The sequence below is a fragment of the Chiloscyllium punctatum genome, chromosome 11, assembly GCF_047496795.1.
Source record: "Chiloscyllium punctatum isolate Juve2018m chromosome 11, sChiPun1.3, whole genome shotgun sequence".
In the NCBI taxonomy this organism is placed as follows: Eukaryota; Metazoa; Chordata; class Chondrichthyes; order Orectolobiformes; family Hemiscylliidae; genus Chiloscyllium; species Chiloscyllium punctatum.
In genome coordinates, this window is record NC_092749.1 from 31,349,909 (window position 1) to 31,366,473 (window position 16,565).

At 42.7% G+C, this 16,565-nt stretch overlaps 1 protein-coding gene across 1 annotated transcript in view; it reads left to right on the forward strand.

Annotated features, from left to right (window-relative positions):
• The first annotated feature begins 431 nt into the window (after positions 1 to 431).
• Positions 432 to 16,565, forward strand: part of LOC140482871 (ALK tyrosine kinase receptor-like) — a 1,059,465-nt gene continuing 1,043,331 nt past the window's right edge. The window contains exon 1 of the mRNA XM_072580591.1: positions 432 to 1,773. Coding sequence (XP_072436692.1) covers positions 1,074 to 1,773 — 700 coding nt within the window. The 5' untranslated portion in view covers positions 432 to 1,073. The remainder of the gene's footprint in view (positions 1,774 to 16,565) is intronic.

The window sequence follows — 16,565 nt, forward strand, 5'->3', positions numbered from 1 at the left end:
GAGGAGTGAGACTTCGCCACCAACCCGGTTTTGTTCAGGCAGTCTGCTTTTGTTTAGACCGGCAGCCGGTCAATTACGAAAGGGTGAAATGGATTTGAGGAATTAAATCGTAGAGTGTTCCCTCCCCTCCCCTCATGCTCTTGCCGGATCTTGTGATGTGAATGCATTTATGAATGAGTTTATTCACGCTCCGGGAGATTGTTTTTTTTCTCTCTCTCTCTGTCCCTCTCACCCAACACAAAAATCAAACAGGATACTTGACATGACACTTGGAAAGACACCACACGTCTGTCTGTACTTCTAAATTAAATAAGAATTAAATACCGGTGTTGTTGTGGGGTGTTCCCAAAGCCGGACTATACAGTGTCTGACTCACTCAGCATGTGTCTTTAGGGAGGCGCTGACGTTATAGCCGGAGTTAAAGACGGCGGAGAAAGTGGGTTGGGGTGGATTTATTTGTTTTTGCGATCGTGGAGATGGAGCGTGGAGCCGAAGCGCAAGTCTGACACACAGACACACTCACTGGTGATAGATTTGCACACTCACGTATACACACACACACACACACACACAGAGCAAGAGGAAGAGTATAGAAGCAGCGGACAGACACCGCCAGCACTCACTCCTTCTAGGCACAGTCACTGAAGAGGCGACGGACAACACAGACCCTGAACCCCTTCAAACTGCAGGAAGCGGGAGCTACAGCGAAGAGAGACAGATTTAATTCAACTTCCAACTCCGAGAAAGGAGGCAAGAAACAGGAGGATTCTGAGGAGAAGATTTGCTTTTGGGGAGGAGAGGTGTTGAGTGGAACATATATATGCATTTACAATGGAAACAACTGACAAGGAATTAATAATGAGCAATTTACAGAAGACGCGATCAGTGATGAAGAACGGTCGATAAGCAAAGCTTCGGCATTTGCAGCAAGAAACATTTACTGAAGATTTTTTTCTTTCAATTTCCCTCCTCTTGCACATTTTATTTTCTCTCTCTTGTTGCTGATCTACATTTTTTTTTCACCCTCGTCCCCCCCCCCCCCCCGGCTGGTTTCTCTCCCGCCACATGGAAGAATGAAGAGTGGGGGGTCGGTGCTCTTGGTCCTGCTTTTGGTAGCCGCCTTCCCGTCCTCTTGGCCGGAGAGTCGGAGGCAGCAGCGCCGAGGAGGAGCAGCTGGAGGCGGCGGCAGGGCAGCCGAGAGTCGCCCGCAGAGGAAGGCAACAAGGGCGGAGCAGACCTACACCTCCCGGCTCAAGCGGAAAGGGCTGGCGGTGGACTTCACCTTCTCGCCGCTGTTTCGAAACTACCTGTTACAATTCTTCGGCAGGGCGAGGGAGGCGGACTGCCGCCTGCTTCTGGACTGCGAGGGGCTGGCGTCCGCCCTGGAGGGCACCGCCGCTCACGGGGGGAGCCTCGGCATCAGCGTCCGGAGCGGCTTCGAGGAGCCCGGCTCCCCGGCGGCAGCATCCTCCCCTCCTCCTCAAGCCGCCAAGCGGAGACTCAGGAAGCAGCAGCAGCCCAACCAGGTGGTGCTGGAGGTGGGCGCATCCGGAGACACCGCCCGCTGCCCCCCCCAGCAGCAGCCAGCCGCCCCCCTCCTCTACAACTTGACCCAAGTCTTCCTGGAGTGGAGCGGCTCCTCCGAGGGACGCCTGAGGATCCGCCTGATACCCGAGAGGAGAGCCCCTGAATCATACCCCCAGCGGGAGGAGATCATCTCCGCCGCGATCAGAGCCTCTGAGCCCAGTGTCTGCCTCCGTGTCTCCTTCGCAGGTCAGCTGGTACTTGTGATTATTTTGGGGGAGTGGGATTTTGGGGGTGAGCTGGCATTTGTGTTTATTTTGGGGGGGAGTTGGTATTTGTGTTTATTTTGGGGGAGCTGGTATTTGTGATTATTTTGGGGGGGGGCTGGTATTTGTGTTTATTTTGGGGGGAGTTGGTATTTGTGTTTATTTTGGGGGAGCTGGTATTTGTGATTATTTTGGGGGGGAGCTGGTATTTGTGTTTATTTTGGAATGAGTTGGTATTTGTGTTTACTTTGGGGTGAGGTGGTATTTGTGATATTTTGGGGTGAGCTGGTACTTGTTTTTATTTCGGGAGGGGGCTGGTATTTGTGATTATTTTGGGGAGGAGCTGGTATTTGTGTGTATTTTGGGGGAGCTGGTATTTGTGCTTATTTTGGAGTGAGCTGGTATTTGTGTTTATTTTGGGGGGGAGTTGGTATTTGTGTTTATTTTGGGGGGGTTTGTATTTGTGATTATATTGGGGGGAGTTGGTATTTGTGTTTATTTTGGGGGTGAGCTGGTACTGTGATTATTTTGGGGGGAGCTGGTACTTGTGTTTATTTTAGGGTGAGTTGGTATTTGTGTTTATTTTTGGGGGGAGTTGGTATTTGTTTATTTTGGGGTGAGCTGGTATTTGTGTTTACTTTGGGGGATTATTTTGGGGTGAGCTGGTATTTGTGTTTATTTTGGGGTGAGCTGGTATTTGTGCTTATTTTGGGGGGAGTTGGTATTTGTGTTTATTTTGGGGTGAGTTGGTATTTGTGTTTATTTTGGGGGGAGTTGGTATTTGTCATTATTTTGGGGGGAGTTGGTATTTGTGTTTATTTTGGGGGTGAGCTGGTACTGTGATTATTTTGGGGGGAGCTGGTACTTGTGTTTATTTTGGGGTGAGTTGGTATTTGTGTTTATTTTTGGGGGGAGTTGGTATTTGTGTTTATTTTGAGGTGAGCTGGTATTTGTGTTTACTTTGGGGGGGTTTATTTTGGGGGGAGCTGGTATTTGTGTTTATTTTGGGGTGAGCTGGTATTTGTGCTTATTTTGGAATGAGTTGGTATTTTTGTTTACTTTGGGGTGAGGTGGTATTAGTGATATTTTGGGGTGAGCTGGTACTTGTTGTTATTTCGGGAGGGGGCTGGTATTTGTGATTATTTTGGGGAGGAGCTGGTATTTGTGTGTATTTTGGGGGAGCTGGTATTTGTGCTTATTTTGGAGTGAGCTGGTATTTGTGTTTATTTTGGGGGGGAGTTGGTATTTGTGTTTATTTTGGGGGGGTTTGTATTTGTGTTTATTTTTGGGGGGAGTTCGTATTTGTGTTTATTTTGGGGTGAGCTGGTATTTGTGTTTGCTTTGGGGGGGTTTATTTTGGGGGGAGCTGGTATTTGTGTTTATTTTGGGGTGAGCTGGTATTTGTGCTTATTTTGGGGGGAGTTGGTATTTGTGTTTATTTTGGGGTGAGCTGGTACATGTGTTTATTTTGGGGGGAGTTGGTATTTGTGTTTATTTTGGGGTGAGCTGGTACTTGTGTTTATTTTGGGGTGAGCTGGTATTTGTGTTTATTTTGGGGGGAGCTGGCATCTTCCACCTACTTTTTTCGGGCTGTTGTGCATTTTTGTGTTCATTTTCTCGGGGGAAAGGTGTCATTGAGATGGAAATTTTGTGAAAAAATTGACAGAGAAAAGTGTGTGACAGAATCAGCAGTGGCGGATAAAGTTAGGCAGGATGGCAAAGGTTGGAGAGATGCCAATGAATGAAGCAAAGTGCGTGTTGTGGAAAGGAGCACTTCAGACCTTAGACAAGTGGTTTACAGGGAGAGACTAACCAGAAGCTGCTGCAACACCTCAGCAGGTCTGGCAGCATTTGTGGAGAGAAATAAGACTTAACGTTTTGGGTTGAGTGACCCTTGATCAGAACTTTCTCTCCACAGATGCTGACAGACCTGCTGAGCTTTTCCAGCAATTTCTGTTATTGTTTCTGATTTACAGTTCATTTGGTTTTTCATTAGAGACTATATGTACATTCTGGCGCAGGTGCTGAGAATTGGAAAGTGTTGCGACCAGAGTTGTATAGAAATGCATGAATAACAGGGAGGTGCTGATTATCTAGGGGGTGGACAAAAGTCATAGCAAGTGCAGAGGGCAAATTCGATACGTGAGCACCTTTAAACGATTTTCAGCTGTTGACCACCCACATCCGGTAAATGGACATTATAAAGTCGGGTGCACTGATTTACCAGCCTGAATCAAATTTCAGTCAAGACCTTCCACCTACTTTTTTCGGGCTGTTGTGCTTCAGTGGTACTACCTTGGAGCCAATAGGCTCGAATTCAAGTCCCACTGGCTCTGGAGATGTGTGTTATCATACCACATACCTCAACAGGTTGGTGTAGAATATATCTACAGCTACTTGTTGGATCAGTTTGCAGTGTTCAAGGGAAACTGGGCACACCGTGGCCAGTCCTATTTCTTCAGGGGGTGAGAGGTCCCACTAGCAGGAGGCCTCTTCAGAGAAGGTGGGACTCTTGATTTTTAAAGAAGGTGTTTTTTTCAGGGGGTCAGGTGGAGGATGAACATAGAGGCAGGTTCATTGCAAGCATCTGTTGGATGGCTGCAGCTCACCCTGAAAAAGTGGATATGTCTGACTTAGTTCAACCATTGGGAAGCTGATAGGATCAGGTAGAACACTGGTTTTACAAAATATTCTTCCCCACTGACTTCAGTAGGGACTTAAAATTGGGTAGCATTTCAAACCATCTCGCATCTGTGCCTGTCCACTTCCCAGCTCATTAATTGGTTAAAACTGGCCAAAATTATAAAGGCCATTTGAATCTGAAGAAGAATGCTTCCTGGCCTGGTGGCTCAGTGGTTAGCACTGCTGCCTCACAGCATCAGGGACCTGTGTTCAATTTCACCCTCAGGTGACTGCATGTGAGGAGTTTGCACATTCTCCCCATGTCTGTGTGGGATTTATCTGGGTGCTCAGGTTTCGTCCTACAGTCCAAAGATGTGCAGGTTAGGTGGATTGGCCTTGGGAAATGCAGGGTTAAAGGGAATAAGGTTGGGTGGGTATGTGTCTGAGTGGAATGCCCTTTGGTGGGTCATTGTGGACTCGATGGGTTGAATGGTTGGCTTGTGCACTGTGGGAGTTCTGTGAATTCAGTGTCCCAACTGAGTTTAGCATTGGATGGGTATTAGAGAATCAGAGTCCATCCTGAAAGCTTCCTTCATGAATGTTAAAGGAGAAAGTATGTCAGAGGCTGTGGTGGAGGCTGGTACAATTGCAACATTTAAGAGGCATTTGGATGGGTATATGAATAGGAAGGGTTTGGAGGGATATGGGCCGGGTGTTGGCAGGTGGGATTGGATTGGGTTGGGATATCTGGTCGGCATGGACAGGTTGGACCGAAGGGTCTGTTTCCATGCTGTACATCTCTATGACTTTATGACTCTAAATGTTTCAGAATAAAGTTGAAGAGAACAACGCATTGAAAGAGAAGAGATTTGCAGACGAAGAATTTCTTCTGATGATTGCAAAGACTGCTGGTGTGTTTTAGAAATTTCAGGCTGAAGTGTGACGTTTGCATTCAATTTTCAGTTCATTATCCTTGCTTTGGGTGTGGATTTGGATGGCTGTAAGGAGCAGAGAAGTGGTGGGAGTGCGACATTTAGTGAAATTTGAAGTGTTGCAGAAAATTAAAGAGATTGCCAAAATTCTGAAAGCCTTGGAAAGCCTCAAAATGTGTTTCACCATATGAGCAGCGGAAAGAATAAGGGCAACCTTGGCGAAAACAAAGGAAAAACAGACTTGAAGTTCACACATGAAGCTGGGTCGAGGAATAGAGCAATCCTGCACCTGATCTTCTGCTTTATGGCTGCTTTAGTGAAGATGGCACTATATATTTGGTTTCAGTAATTCTATTACTTCACAGCATTCCCCACAATAGAGTAGCATCATACAAGGACTGCAATGACATGCAGCCAAGGTTCAGGCAACAGTTGATAACTCTTCTTATTGGAAATGATAGTCTTATATAGCATGGTAGCTGGAAGTATCATTGCAAAAGATGACTTGGTTTTGCATCTGTATCATATGAAGCCAGTTTTGTACAAATCATTTACAGATAGGTATGACAGAAGCTGCAGAAAAGGTTAGTAGCACCTCACCAGATTGAGCCAATCAGGCTTCATTATCATGGATTTGAATGTACTTTAGTGTGCTATTGGGTCTGCTGGTCCACTTTCCTTTAGCTGACAAGTCTTTGCATGTGTTAATTGCAAACTAATTTGAAGTATGCTCACCTGTATTAACAGACAGTGATCACCCATGAGCGAAAACAGAGCATGCATCAGCTAGCATAAGCAGAATGACCTTTGTCAGTAATTTGTCTTCTTCTTCCACACCTATCAGATGATAGATTCTTTGTGTTGTTAATTATATTGGTTGAAAGTATGTTATTTCAGTTATTGACACAAGTTAATGAGTACCTAAATGCGAATGAAGTAAAAACAAATAAAGAATTTCGCCAAACCATAAGTGAAACATAAAGGATTTAAATAATTTACTTGGGCCACTTGAATTAGCTATTACAATAGCAACTTCCCTCTTTGGTTGGCATTTCTAATGAGTAACTTTCGAAGTAGAAGCACTACATATCTCAACGAATGGTGGAAGACTTATGACTAAACATCTAATGTCTGCTTATTTGAGGTGTACTCTTCAACTATCACTGGCCCCACTGCTGTAAGCTACACTGCAGTGCAAATTGGACAAAATTGCTCAGAAGCAATTTTATGTTATTATAAGGGATGGTTGGCAGGGGAGCTTGCAGTGCAAGAAGATGCAATGCAGAGTAGATGTGAGGGAGATACTCATGAGAAGGGCGAAGGGGAAATATGGTGAACGAAGTGAGGTGGACAGACACTCATAAAGAAAGCAAGTGCAGGAGATTTACAGAAATGCGGCAAGAGGTAGCAGTGGTCAGAGGCAGTGAGAGAACTACGAGATTGAAAGAGAGATAGAAAGAGTAGGGTACAATGGGTGAAAATGAGAATGAGGAAAGTAGTAAATCAAAGAAAGGTAAGCAAGATGCAGGAAAAGGATAAATGATGGCTCAAAAATGTGATATAGATGAAATGGTTCCTAATGAATGACCACAAAACAGATGAAAGATATTGCAGATTAAAGGAAGCAATAAGGCACAAGATTGTGATAGTCAAAGAATTTTCTGAAGAGTTCTTTTGCAAACAAAAAAAATGGTGTTTGAAATTCAGGTGGATATTGATGTTTGAAAATGTGATTTAGTTGTTCATTGGATCATAAAATGAAAGAGGGATTGAAAGAGAAGTGTTGTGGAAAATCTGAGAATTACCGAAATCTTATGTAGTGCTTCTCATGAAGTATTTTCTATTAAAATATTGAGTAACACAAATCAAACAACATAAAACTCCAGTTATATTGTGTCCGCAAGGCCATATTTCTTGCAAGAAATGATACATCTTGACTATATTGTCCAAGGTGTAAATCTGGAAATGAGGTAGAATTTACAACTTTTATCATTTAAGAATTTTTGTTACTGAATGGAGAAATAGCATTAGCCCCGATGCACATTCCCACTGTGGTGGATCAATAACACCTGCCTGTCACTGGTAATTCCATTTAAACTATGTGTTTTAGTGTTTTTGTCTGGTGACCTATTTCACAATTTCATTACCCTTTAGGTGAAAGAATCCATCTGACTTCCTTTTTCATGGGAAGTGCTCTGATTTTTTTTTTACTAGTGCTGTTAGCCTTTTGCTGGAGAGAATAATTATTTTAAAAGTAACTTTATCAATTTCTTGCATAGATTACATTTACATGACTTCTTAATTAGTGATTCGAATATTGTTATGCAATTTGTTTCCCCTCTTAGAGTCATAGAGATGTACAGCATGGAAACAGACTCTTCGGTCCAACCCGTCCATGCTGACCAGATATCCCAACCCAATCTAGTCCCACCTGCCAGCACCCGGCCCATAGCCCTCCAAACCCTTCCTATTCATATACCCATGCAAATGCCTCTTAAATGTTGCAGTTGTACCAGCCTCCATCACTTCCTCCGACAGCTCATTCCATACACGTACCACCCTCTGCGTGAAAAAGTTGCCCCTTAGGTGTCTTTTATATCTTTTCCCTCTCAACCTAAACTTATGCCCTCTCGTTATGGACTGCCCGACCCCAGGGAAAAGACTTTGTCTATTTACCCAATCCATGCCCTTCATAATTTTGTAAACCTCTATAAGGTCACCCCTGAGCCTCCGATGCTGCAGGGATAACAGTTCAGGCCTGTTCGGCCTCTCTCTATAGCTCAAATCCTCCAACCCTGGCAATTTCCTTGTAAATCTTTTCTGAACCCTTTCAAGTTTCATCACATCTTTCCCATAGGAAGGAGACCAGAATTGCACGCAATATTCCAACAGTGGCCTAACCAATGTCCTGTACAGCTGCAACATGACCTCCCAACTCCTGTAATCAGTACAGGATAGCTCAATACTGAATAGCTCTCTCAAAGAGCTCACACAGACACAATGGGCCAAAGGACTACATTCTACTAAAATAGTTCCATGATTTTATCAGTTACGATCACTGAACCTCCCACTATCCACATCCTGGAGGCTATCATTGACCAGAAACTCAACTGCACTCACCACGTAAACACAATGGCTACAAGAGCAGCTCAGAGGCTAGGAATACTGCAGCAAGTAACACACCTCCTGATTCCCCAAAGACTGTCCACCATCTACAAAGCACAAGTCAGGTGATGAAACATTCCCCAGTTGCTTGGATGAGTGCAGCCCCAACAACATTCATGAAACTTGACATCATCCAGGACAAAGCAGCCTGTTTGATTGGCGCTATATCTAGAAGCATCCATACCCCCACCACCAATGCAATAGCAACAGTGTGTACTAACTATAAGATGCATTGAAGAAATTCACCAAAGACCCTCAGACAGCATCTTCCAAACACATGACCACTTCCACCCAGAAGGACAAGGGCAGCAGATATTTGGGAACATCGCCACCAACACGTTTCCCTCCAAGCCACACACCATCCTGACTTGGAAATATATCGTCATTCCTTTACAGTTGCTGGGTCAAAATGCTTGAATTCCCTCCCTAATGGCATTATAGGTGAACTCACAGCAGGTGGACTGCAGTGATTCAAGAAGGCAGCTCACCATCATCTTCTCAAGGGTAACTAGGAACGGGCAATAAATGCAGGCTAGTCAGTTGCATCCACATCCCACAAATGAATAATTAAAAAGTTAAATTTTATTCAAGAGCACAGTAAAGGTACAGTATAAGTTATTCCATGAGGAGAGCTTGCAAGTTTAGTTTTAAGAAGCTACTCAAGAGGCTGATATACATTGAATAGAATCAACTATCACAATCAAAAACTGATGTAATTTGATGCCAATATACGCAATGTAAATTGGACAGATTTCTGTTTAATATGAAACAATATGTATGTGAGCCATGGAAACTGTCCAAATTATCAGCAGAAGAGAATTAAGCTTTATTTCAATGCAAACCTGACTCCATTCCAAGGATTAAAAGTGAACTATGCACTCGTTTCAAAGTGCTACTTTCAATTACTTCAACTACAGATCATTTCCATTCAAGCCCAACTTGTCTGATCAATAAACAATATTCTATTTGTGGTGTGTATTCTTCTCTATCGAGTAATTTTGTGTACAACATATTACTGTACTTGGGTAAAAATGTGGTACAGGAAATCACAAATAAATGCTGAAAATAGTGAGAGTGCCACATGGCTGAAAGAGAAAAGTACATGAGCCCTGCAAGCAATATTGTGCTTTGAAGCGACCTGTCTTTTAGATGATAGCTGACCTGCTGTGCTTTCCAGTATCTTAATCACAAAACCAGACTTGTGTTTTGCAGTTGCACCATACAACTTACATAGAGCACTTAATCATAAAGATGTATGTGAAATAACTCCACAGAGGCTGGTATCCTCATAAGTCATCCTTTATTTACACGTGCATTGCACTTGACACTTGGTTCAATTCCTCAGAGCCAGCTCTCAGAGTGAACAGATCCTCTGACACTCCTGCTTATGTCTGTCAGTCCTTTCCTGATGAAGGGCTTATGCCCGAAATGTCGATTCTCCAATTCCTTGGATGCTGTCTGACCTGCTGTGCTTTTTCAGCACCACACTCTTGACTGCTTATGTCTGTCAGCCAGGGCTCCCTGATTGGACCAGATTAACAGCCCCAATCAGAGAACTCATGTTCTATGAAGTCCACCTGGCTAATTCCATTACAAACACTACATCTCTCCCCATCTAAGTCCAGGGATATAGACCTGTTCTTTTTCTTGAAGCTTCTTTTGGAACCAGATCTGGCTCCAACCCAGCCCCATATCGAGGCAGCATGTACCAGACCGTAGCCTGCCTCTCGTACCCATAGTGTCACAGGAAAAATAAAATCGTCTTTGTTTTCAGGCAGGAAAGGCTTTGAGCTCATGCCAGCTGCCATGTCCATCTCAGACTCTGAGATTTCTTCAACACTAGATGGTTGGGCAGAACCCATGGGTTGTAACAGCCTTTCTCGTTGTCCTGAGGGGCTGGGTATGTTTTGTTCCTGTCCCGTTTGTAAGTTTGCAGCTTTCATGTGGTCCACATGCTTGTTCAGGAGCGCCTTACCTACCCGAACTTTGTACGTTACTGGACCTGACCTTGCCTTGACCATGCCTCTTACCCATACAGAGTCTTTTCCATGGTTTCAGCTTTAAAACTTGCCCCCTGAAATATACTGTCTCTCTTGCTTAGAGGAGTCTTGAGTCCGGCACTGGTATTTCTGATGCCATTTCACCCTCCCTCCCAGGTCTGGGAAGACCAGATTTAACCAGGGGTGGAGTCTTCTCTCATCAGCACCTCTGCTGGAGCTGTCCCTGTTGTTGCATGAGGGGTAGTCCCATAATCAAATAGAAACAGGGACAGGTTGTTGTCTAGTGAAGCCTTCAAAGCTTGGACTGCTCTTTCTGTCAGACCATTGGATGATGAATGGCATGGAGCTGTCCTCATATGATGAATACCATTTAACTTTAGGAAATACTTGAATTCCCTGCTAGTAAATGATGGCCAATTGTCTGTGACCAACACTTCCAGGAGTCTATGTATTGCAAAAGATATGTGCACTTTTTCAATTGTCATCTTCGTGTTTGGCAAACCAACTCCATGCACATCCAACAACTCTGAGTGGGCGTTCACAATGACTAAGAATGTTGGCTGTATGAAAGGGCTGGTAAAATCGCAGTGTACCTGAGTCCATTCCCATGAATGTGGGGGAGCTGCTGATGGTAATTCTTGACCTTGTTGGCACTCTGACACTGCCCCACCAAAGCAATTATATCTGCGTACCTCCCTGACCACCAGACATAAGTTCCTGCCAGCATGAAATTCCATAGATTATTCTAGTGGAGTGAGGCCAGTATTTGTTAGTGACCTTTGCTTTGGTTAATCACTCTTGCTCCCCTTAATAAAATGTTGTCCTCTACAGTGATCTAGTTTCACCAGATCCAGAAAGGTTTTAATTCTGGTTGTGATGACCTTTTTTCTTCCCATATCACCACCAGCTGTTTTAGTTTTGCCTGGACTGGATCCTTTTGCGTTCACAGTCAGCAGTGACTCAAAGGATGTCCAAAAAGTTCAAAACCAGAATGGACTCTTTCAGCAGAGGCCACACTATTCCAAAATCATACAGGGAGGCATCACAGGTCAGGACCGGATCTCGCTTGGGATCACAGTGGGGCAACACCTCAGACAATGAGAGTTGTTATGTCACTTCCCTAAAAGCTACACCTTAGCTACAAGACAATTTCCAAGGCTGACCTTTTTATAGTAGCAGATGTAAGGGCGCAAGGATGGAGGCCAGGTTATGTATGGACTTGCTGTAATAATCTACTATTGTCGATTCTGAAGCCCAAGTAGGTCATTTTGGGTGCCTGGAGCACATTTTTCCCTTCTAAGGCCTATGCCAGCCTGGGAGAAATGTCTAAGGACTATGTCCAAATTGTCTAAGTGCAACCTATTGATCTTTCTCATTATTAGCAGGTCACCTGGATAAATGCCAAGCTCGGGTAGACCTTGTAAAATGTTCTCTATTGTCTGCTGAAAAAATGGCACAAGTGAGGACTGCAGATGCTAGAGTTCAGAGTCGAGAGTGTGGTGCTGGAAAAGCAGGTCAGGCAGCATCCGAGGAGCAGGAAAATCATGCTGAAAAAATGGCTCAGGCTGACAATAATGGCATTCTTATATATTGGCACAAATTCTTATGGGTATTAATTGTAGCATACTTCTGGGAATCTGCATTTAACAACAATTGTAGGTACACATGACTCATGTCCAGCTTCATGAGAAACAGTCCTCCCCAGCTTTGTGTATAAATCCTCTATGGGAGAGATTGGGTATTTATCCAACTGCAAAAAGCAGTCTACCAATTGTTTACAAATCCCAATATGCAAACTGACTCATTGGTCTTGACAAACGGTATGACTAGTGCTGCTCATTCTCCAAGCTGATGATGTCTTCACTTTCCAGCCTCCTGTCTTCTGCCTGTACTTTTGCCCGTAAAGCAAACTGCACTGGGCAGGCCTTACCGAATCGTGGAATTTCTTCCTGGTCAATATGCTAGATGGCTTTAGCTTCTTTGATAATCCGTAGACCTTCCTGAAAAACCTCCAGGCATTTAATTAGGACTTCACTCAGGGGACCATTTTCTAATCAAAAAATGTCGAGCTAATCAACTGAATCTTTCTCACCCAATTTTGGCGCATCAGGCTTGGGCCCAAGTTTTTTTACTACAATAAGAGGTAACTGAACCAGCTGCTTCTCACATGAGACCAGAACCAAAACTGTACCCTTAATCTGTAAAAGTTCCCTGCTATAGGATCTCAGCCTACCTGAGATCTTACATAAATGTAAGGTTTGGAGCCCAGAATGAATTTTGTTAAAGACTGGTTCTGCAATCGATACAGCTGCACTGGTACCAACCTCCAAAAGAACCGGGTGATAATGTAACCAGATGTTTATTTTAATTGGCTCTGAATTGGATGTCACTAAGCAATTAAATTATTCCAAGCCAGAGTAGGTGGGCCATCCAGGTTGTGCACTCTCTCACATACTGGCTCATGAGTTCTCTTACTCAGTTTAGGTCTAGTGGGACTCTTTTGCTGTCTCGAGTCCACAAACCACCAACAACTACAATGGCTTGCTGCTCTGGATCGTGAAGAGAATGTTAACCATTTGGCTAAGGTTTGGCTTTGTTTTGAGGTTTTGCTGTGGGCTGACCTAGAGTCCCTCTTCAGAATATGCACTGAGTTGAGGCTATGCAATTGTCTTCACTCAAGTGGTGTCCCCCAAGCTCAGCTGAACTGGAAAGAGTATCCACTTCCCTCAGAGTACCCTATAACTCACATGCTCCACTTGCTGCATTTTCAAATGACAAAGCCAGTTGTAGTGCCTGCTTGAAGTTGAGTGAGCCTCAGCTATTCAGCACTTTTGCATGGTTACATGGTTAATCTCACATACCTAAGGGTTAAATCAAAGTCACATGCCTCTGCTAGTCATCTTAACTCTTGTCAACTATCCTGACACAGATTCTCATACTTCTTGAACTATTGAGTAAAACCAATAGCACCTCAGAATTGGAGGGGGCTTAGGGTCATAATGTTCCTTAACTAAGCCTGTCAACTTTTGAAAGCTTTCAGTATCTGGTGCCTCAGAGAAAGTGAAACTCCCAATAACTGAAAAAGCTGCTGGTCCACAGGCTGACAGGAGAATTACTTGTTACTTTTTGTCTGTCCCAATATAATTTGCCTAGAAAAAAATAAAGCATTCTTTCCACATACTGGGCCCAATCTTTGATGGCAAATTGAATGAGTCAAGCTTCCAGAATATGATTCCAGAAATGCTTAACTCAATTCAAAGTTGACTGCTGTGAGTGACTTTCTTCAGGACCATATCTTTTTCTCTCATTGCCTTTGTAATAACTCCACAAACGTCGGTATCCTGTCAGAAAGTCACCCTTTATTTACACTGGTCTGGCTTCCTCAGAGCCAGCTCTCAGAGTGAACAGAACCTCTGACACTCCTGTTTATATCTTTCAGCAAGGGCTTCCTGGTTGGACCATGTTAACAGCCCTAATTGGAGATCTCATAATCTATGGGGTCCACCTAGCAGACCTCACTACAGTATGTATATTATAGATACCAGATCCTATTGTCATCGATTAATGTCAAAAATGGACAATTCCTAATGTTAGTTACCTTGATTGTCAAAAGTTTTGTCTTTATCTTTGAGTCGTAAAGCTTAGGAAAATCCCAGGTTCTGTTTATGATCTGTCTTGTGGCCCATTAAGTTAACTTTGAAATTAGAGTTCTTCAATTTCATGGTGTTTGCAGATCATTTGAACCAACAGGTTGTTTCCAAGTGGAAGGCAAAATCACACAGTGATTCTATTCCTGATCTCAACACATTTGTTTAGTCTCATTGTGATGGTAGGAGTTTAAAATGGATCCCACAGTGGGAACACCTTTCAATGCTCTCTGTCAAGATCTAACAACTGAAATACTACTGCATTGGAGAGTTACCAAATCACTGTTGAACCAATCATAGCGTCAACAATAGAGAAGAGAACATTTGGAAAGTTATTTTCTAAGTTGACAAAAAATTAGCTCTCTTGCCAGCTCTTTATTAACATTAAAACAATTGAAAGTATAATTTATATAAATCTTGTCTGGGTAAAATTTTTAAACTTTGAATCTAACTACTTACAGATGGTGCAAAATTAAAACATTGAACTACATGATCTTCCCCCACTTGTTTAAATTCAATTCAAACCATCATGCACCCAATCTGCTGTAGAAAGAAAATGAACTTTCATTCATACCCTTTTTCAAGATCTCAGGAAACTCTGAAGCAATTTACAGCCAACAGAGTACATTGAAGTGTAGTTAAATATTATAGGAACAAGACATTGGTAGAAAGTGAAGACAGTACAAAGTATGACTGTTCTAGCAGGGTCTGACTATAGTTACAGCCTATATTTTAACGATTATGTTTTACTGCAGCTGAAAAAGATTTTGCACAAGTGTGGTAATGTTTGCAGCTTTCGTACTTATTGTTGCTGGTTCCAGGAGAAATGTTGTCTCCTGATTAGAATTAAGCAAACTTTTAAATCGCTTTTGTGTCTGATGCAATTTTGTTTATTGCAGTAGTGTAATTCTATTGGGATTCAATGTAGTACAGGAATGGCACAAATAAACCCTTCAAATGCTGGAAATCTAAAATGAAAACACACTGGAAGCATGAGTTCAGTTTTTCAAATACGGGCCTTCTTTGCCTTGACTTTTGTTTGTTTTGGGTTCACTAAAAATATGCAAATGAAAAGCATATAAAGACACAGACCAAAGCTTTTTAGTGGTTAGGTTGTGTAGTAGACCAATGCAAAAGCACATTCCATCATTGAGTCATAGGCATCAGTTTTAAACTTAAGTTTCCACATTATTTCAGAAGGTGTGAAGAGAGTATTGACTCGGCTACTACATGTACAGGTTGTGTGGTTATAGAAAATAAAAAGGAGGTTAAGGATATGAGTACTGCTGAGCTCCGGGTCACTGGAAACAATTGTTCTTGGAAAAGAACTAATAACTTGCATTGTGGGCCATACGCAGGTATTGGTAGAGTATAGTTTTCTTAGCAAATCATTAGGTACACAGGGTTACCATTTGCTTTGGCAGAATGCCTTGGTTCCTTGGAGTTTTGGCAAATTTGGGAATAGGTCCATCACTTCAGAAATTAGGGCTACAAATTACTGACAAAACACATGTCTGTTACCTATATTCTTTCTCATTGTTGTACTCAGATAGAAAGAAACAAAAAGTTCCACAAAAATCTTTCGACTGATTTTTCTGTGTAATAAAAGTAACAAAGATAGACATTGATGTTCCTTGTTTTAAATATAATTTGAAAGATAACATGGTAAACTATAATAGGATTTTAAAAATCCACGCCTCCCATTCTTGATGCTCTTTGCGAATGTATATTGGGAAACTGTTTCCTTCCAGTCTGTGTTTTCCCAGTCATTAATTGGGTGACTGGCATGCTCTGAGAGCAGGGGAGTGGAATTGTAATGTGTCAAAAACAGAATTTAATGTGATTTTGACTATAATGCAGCCACAACTTCATCATTTGTAGGCTGCTCCATTATCTTCACTAATTGCCTTTGACATAACCCCGTTATATCTGTTTCTATATTTTTGAAAACTACTAATGATATAGCTATTTAATTATCTAGACAAGAAAATCTATACCCCATGTCATTGACCTAAGGTCAGTTACCCATTTTGATTTAAATAGATCTGTCTGTTTTGGAGAGAGGTGCATTCAGAAGGGTTTGTATCTAACACACCTCGAAGGGCACATTAGGGTTCTGTTTGTATGACACCACTAGGTGGCGTAAACAAACCTTTTTTTAACCAAATGTGCTTAAAACGTTGATCAGGAAATACCTACTCCATCTGGGTAAAAGCTTTGTTTTCTTCCACAGAGACCCAGAACAAGGTTTAAGATCCCAAAACCATTTTTAGCAGCGCAGTTATAAAGCAGGTTAACTGTTTGTATTTGCATGGGAGCAGTTAGATGTCTTTCTCCAGTTTTCTTCTTTTCCTGTCATGAAGACACTATTTTTGCTGAAGTATAGCTCTGCAAACGTTGGTCATCACC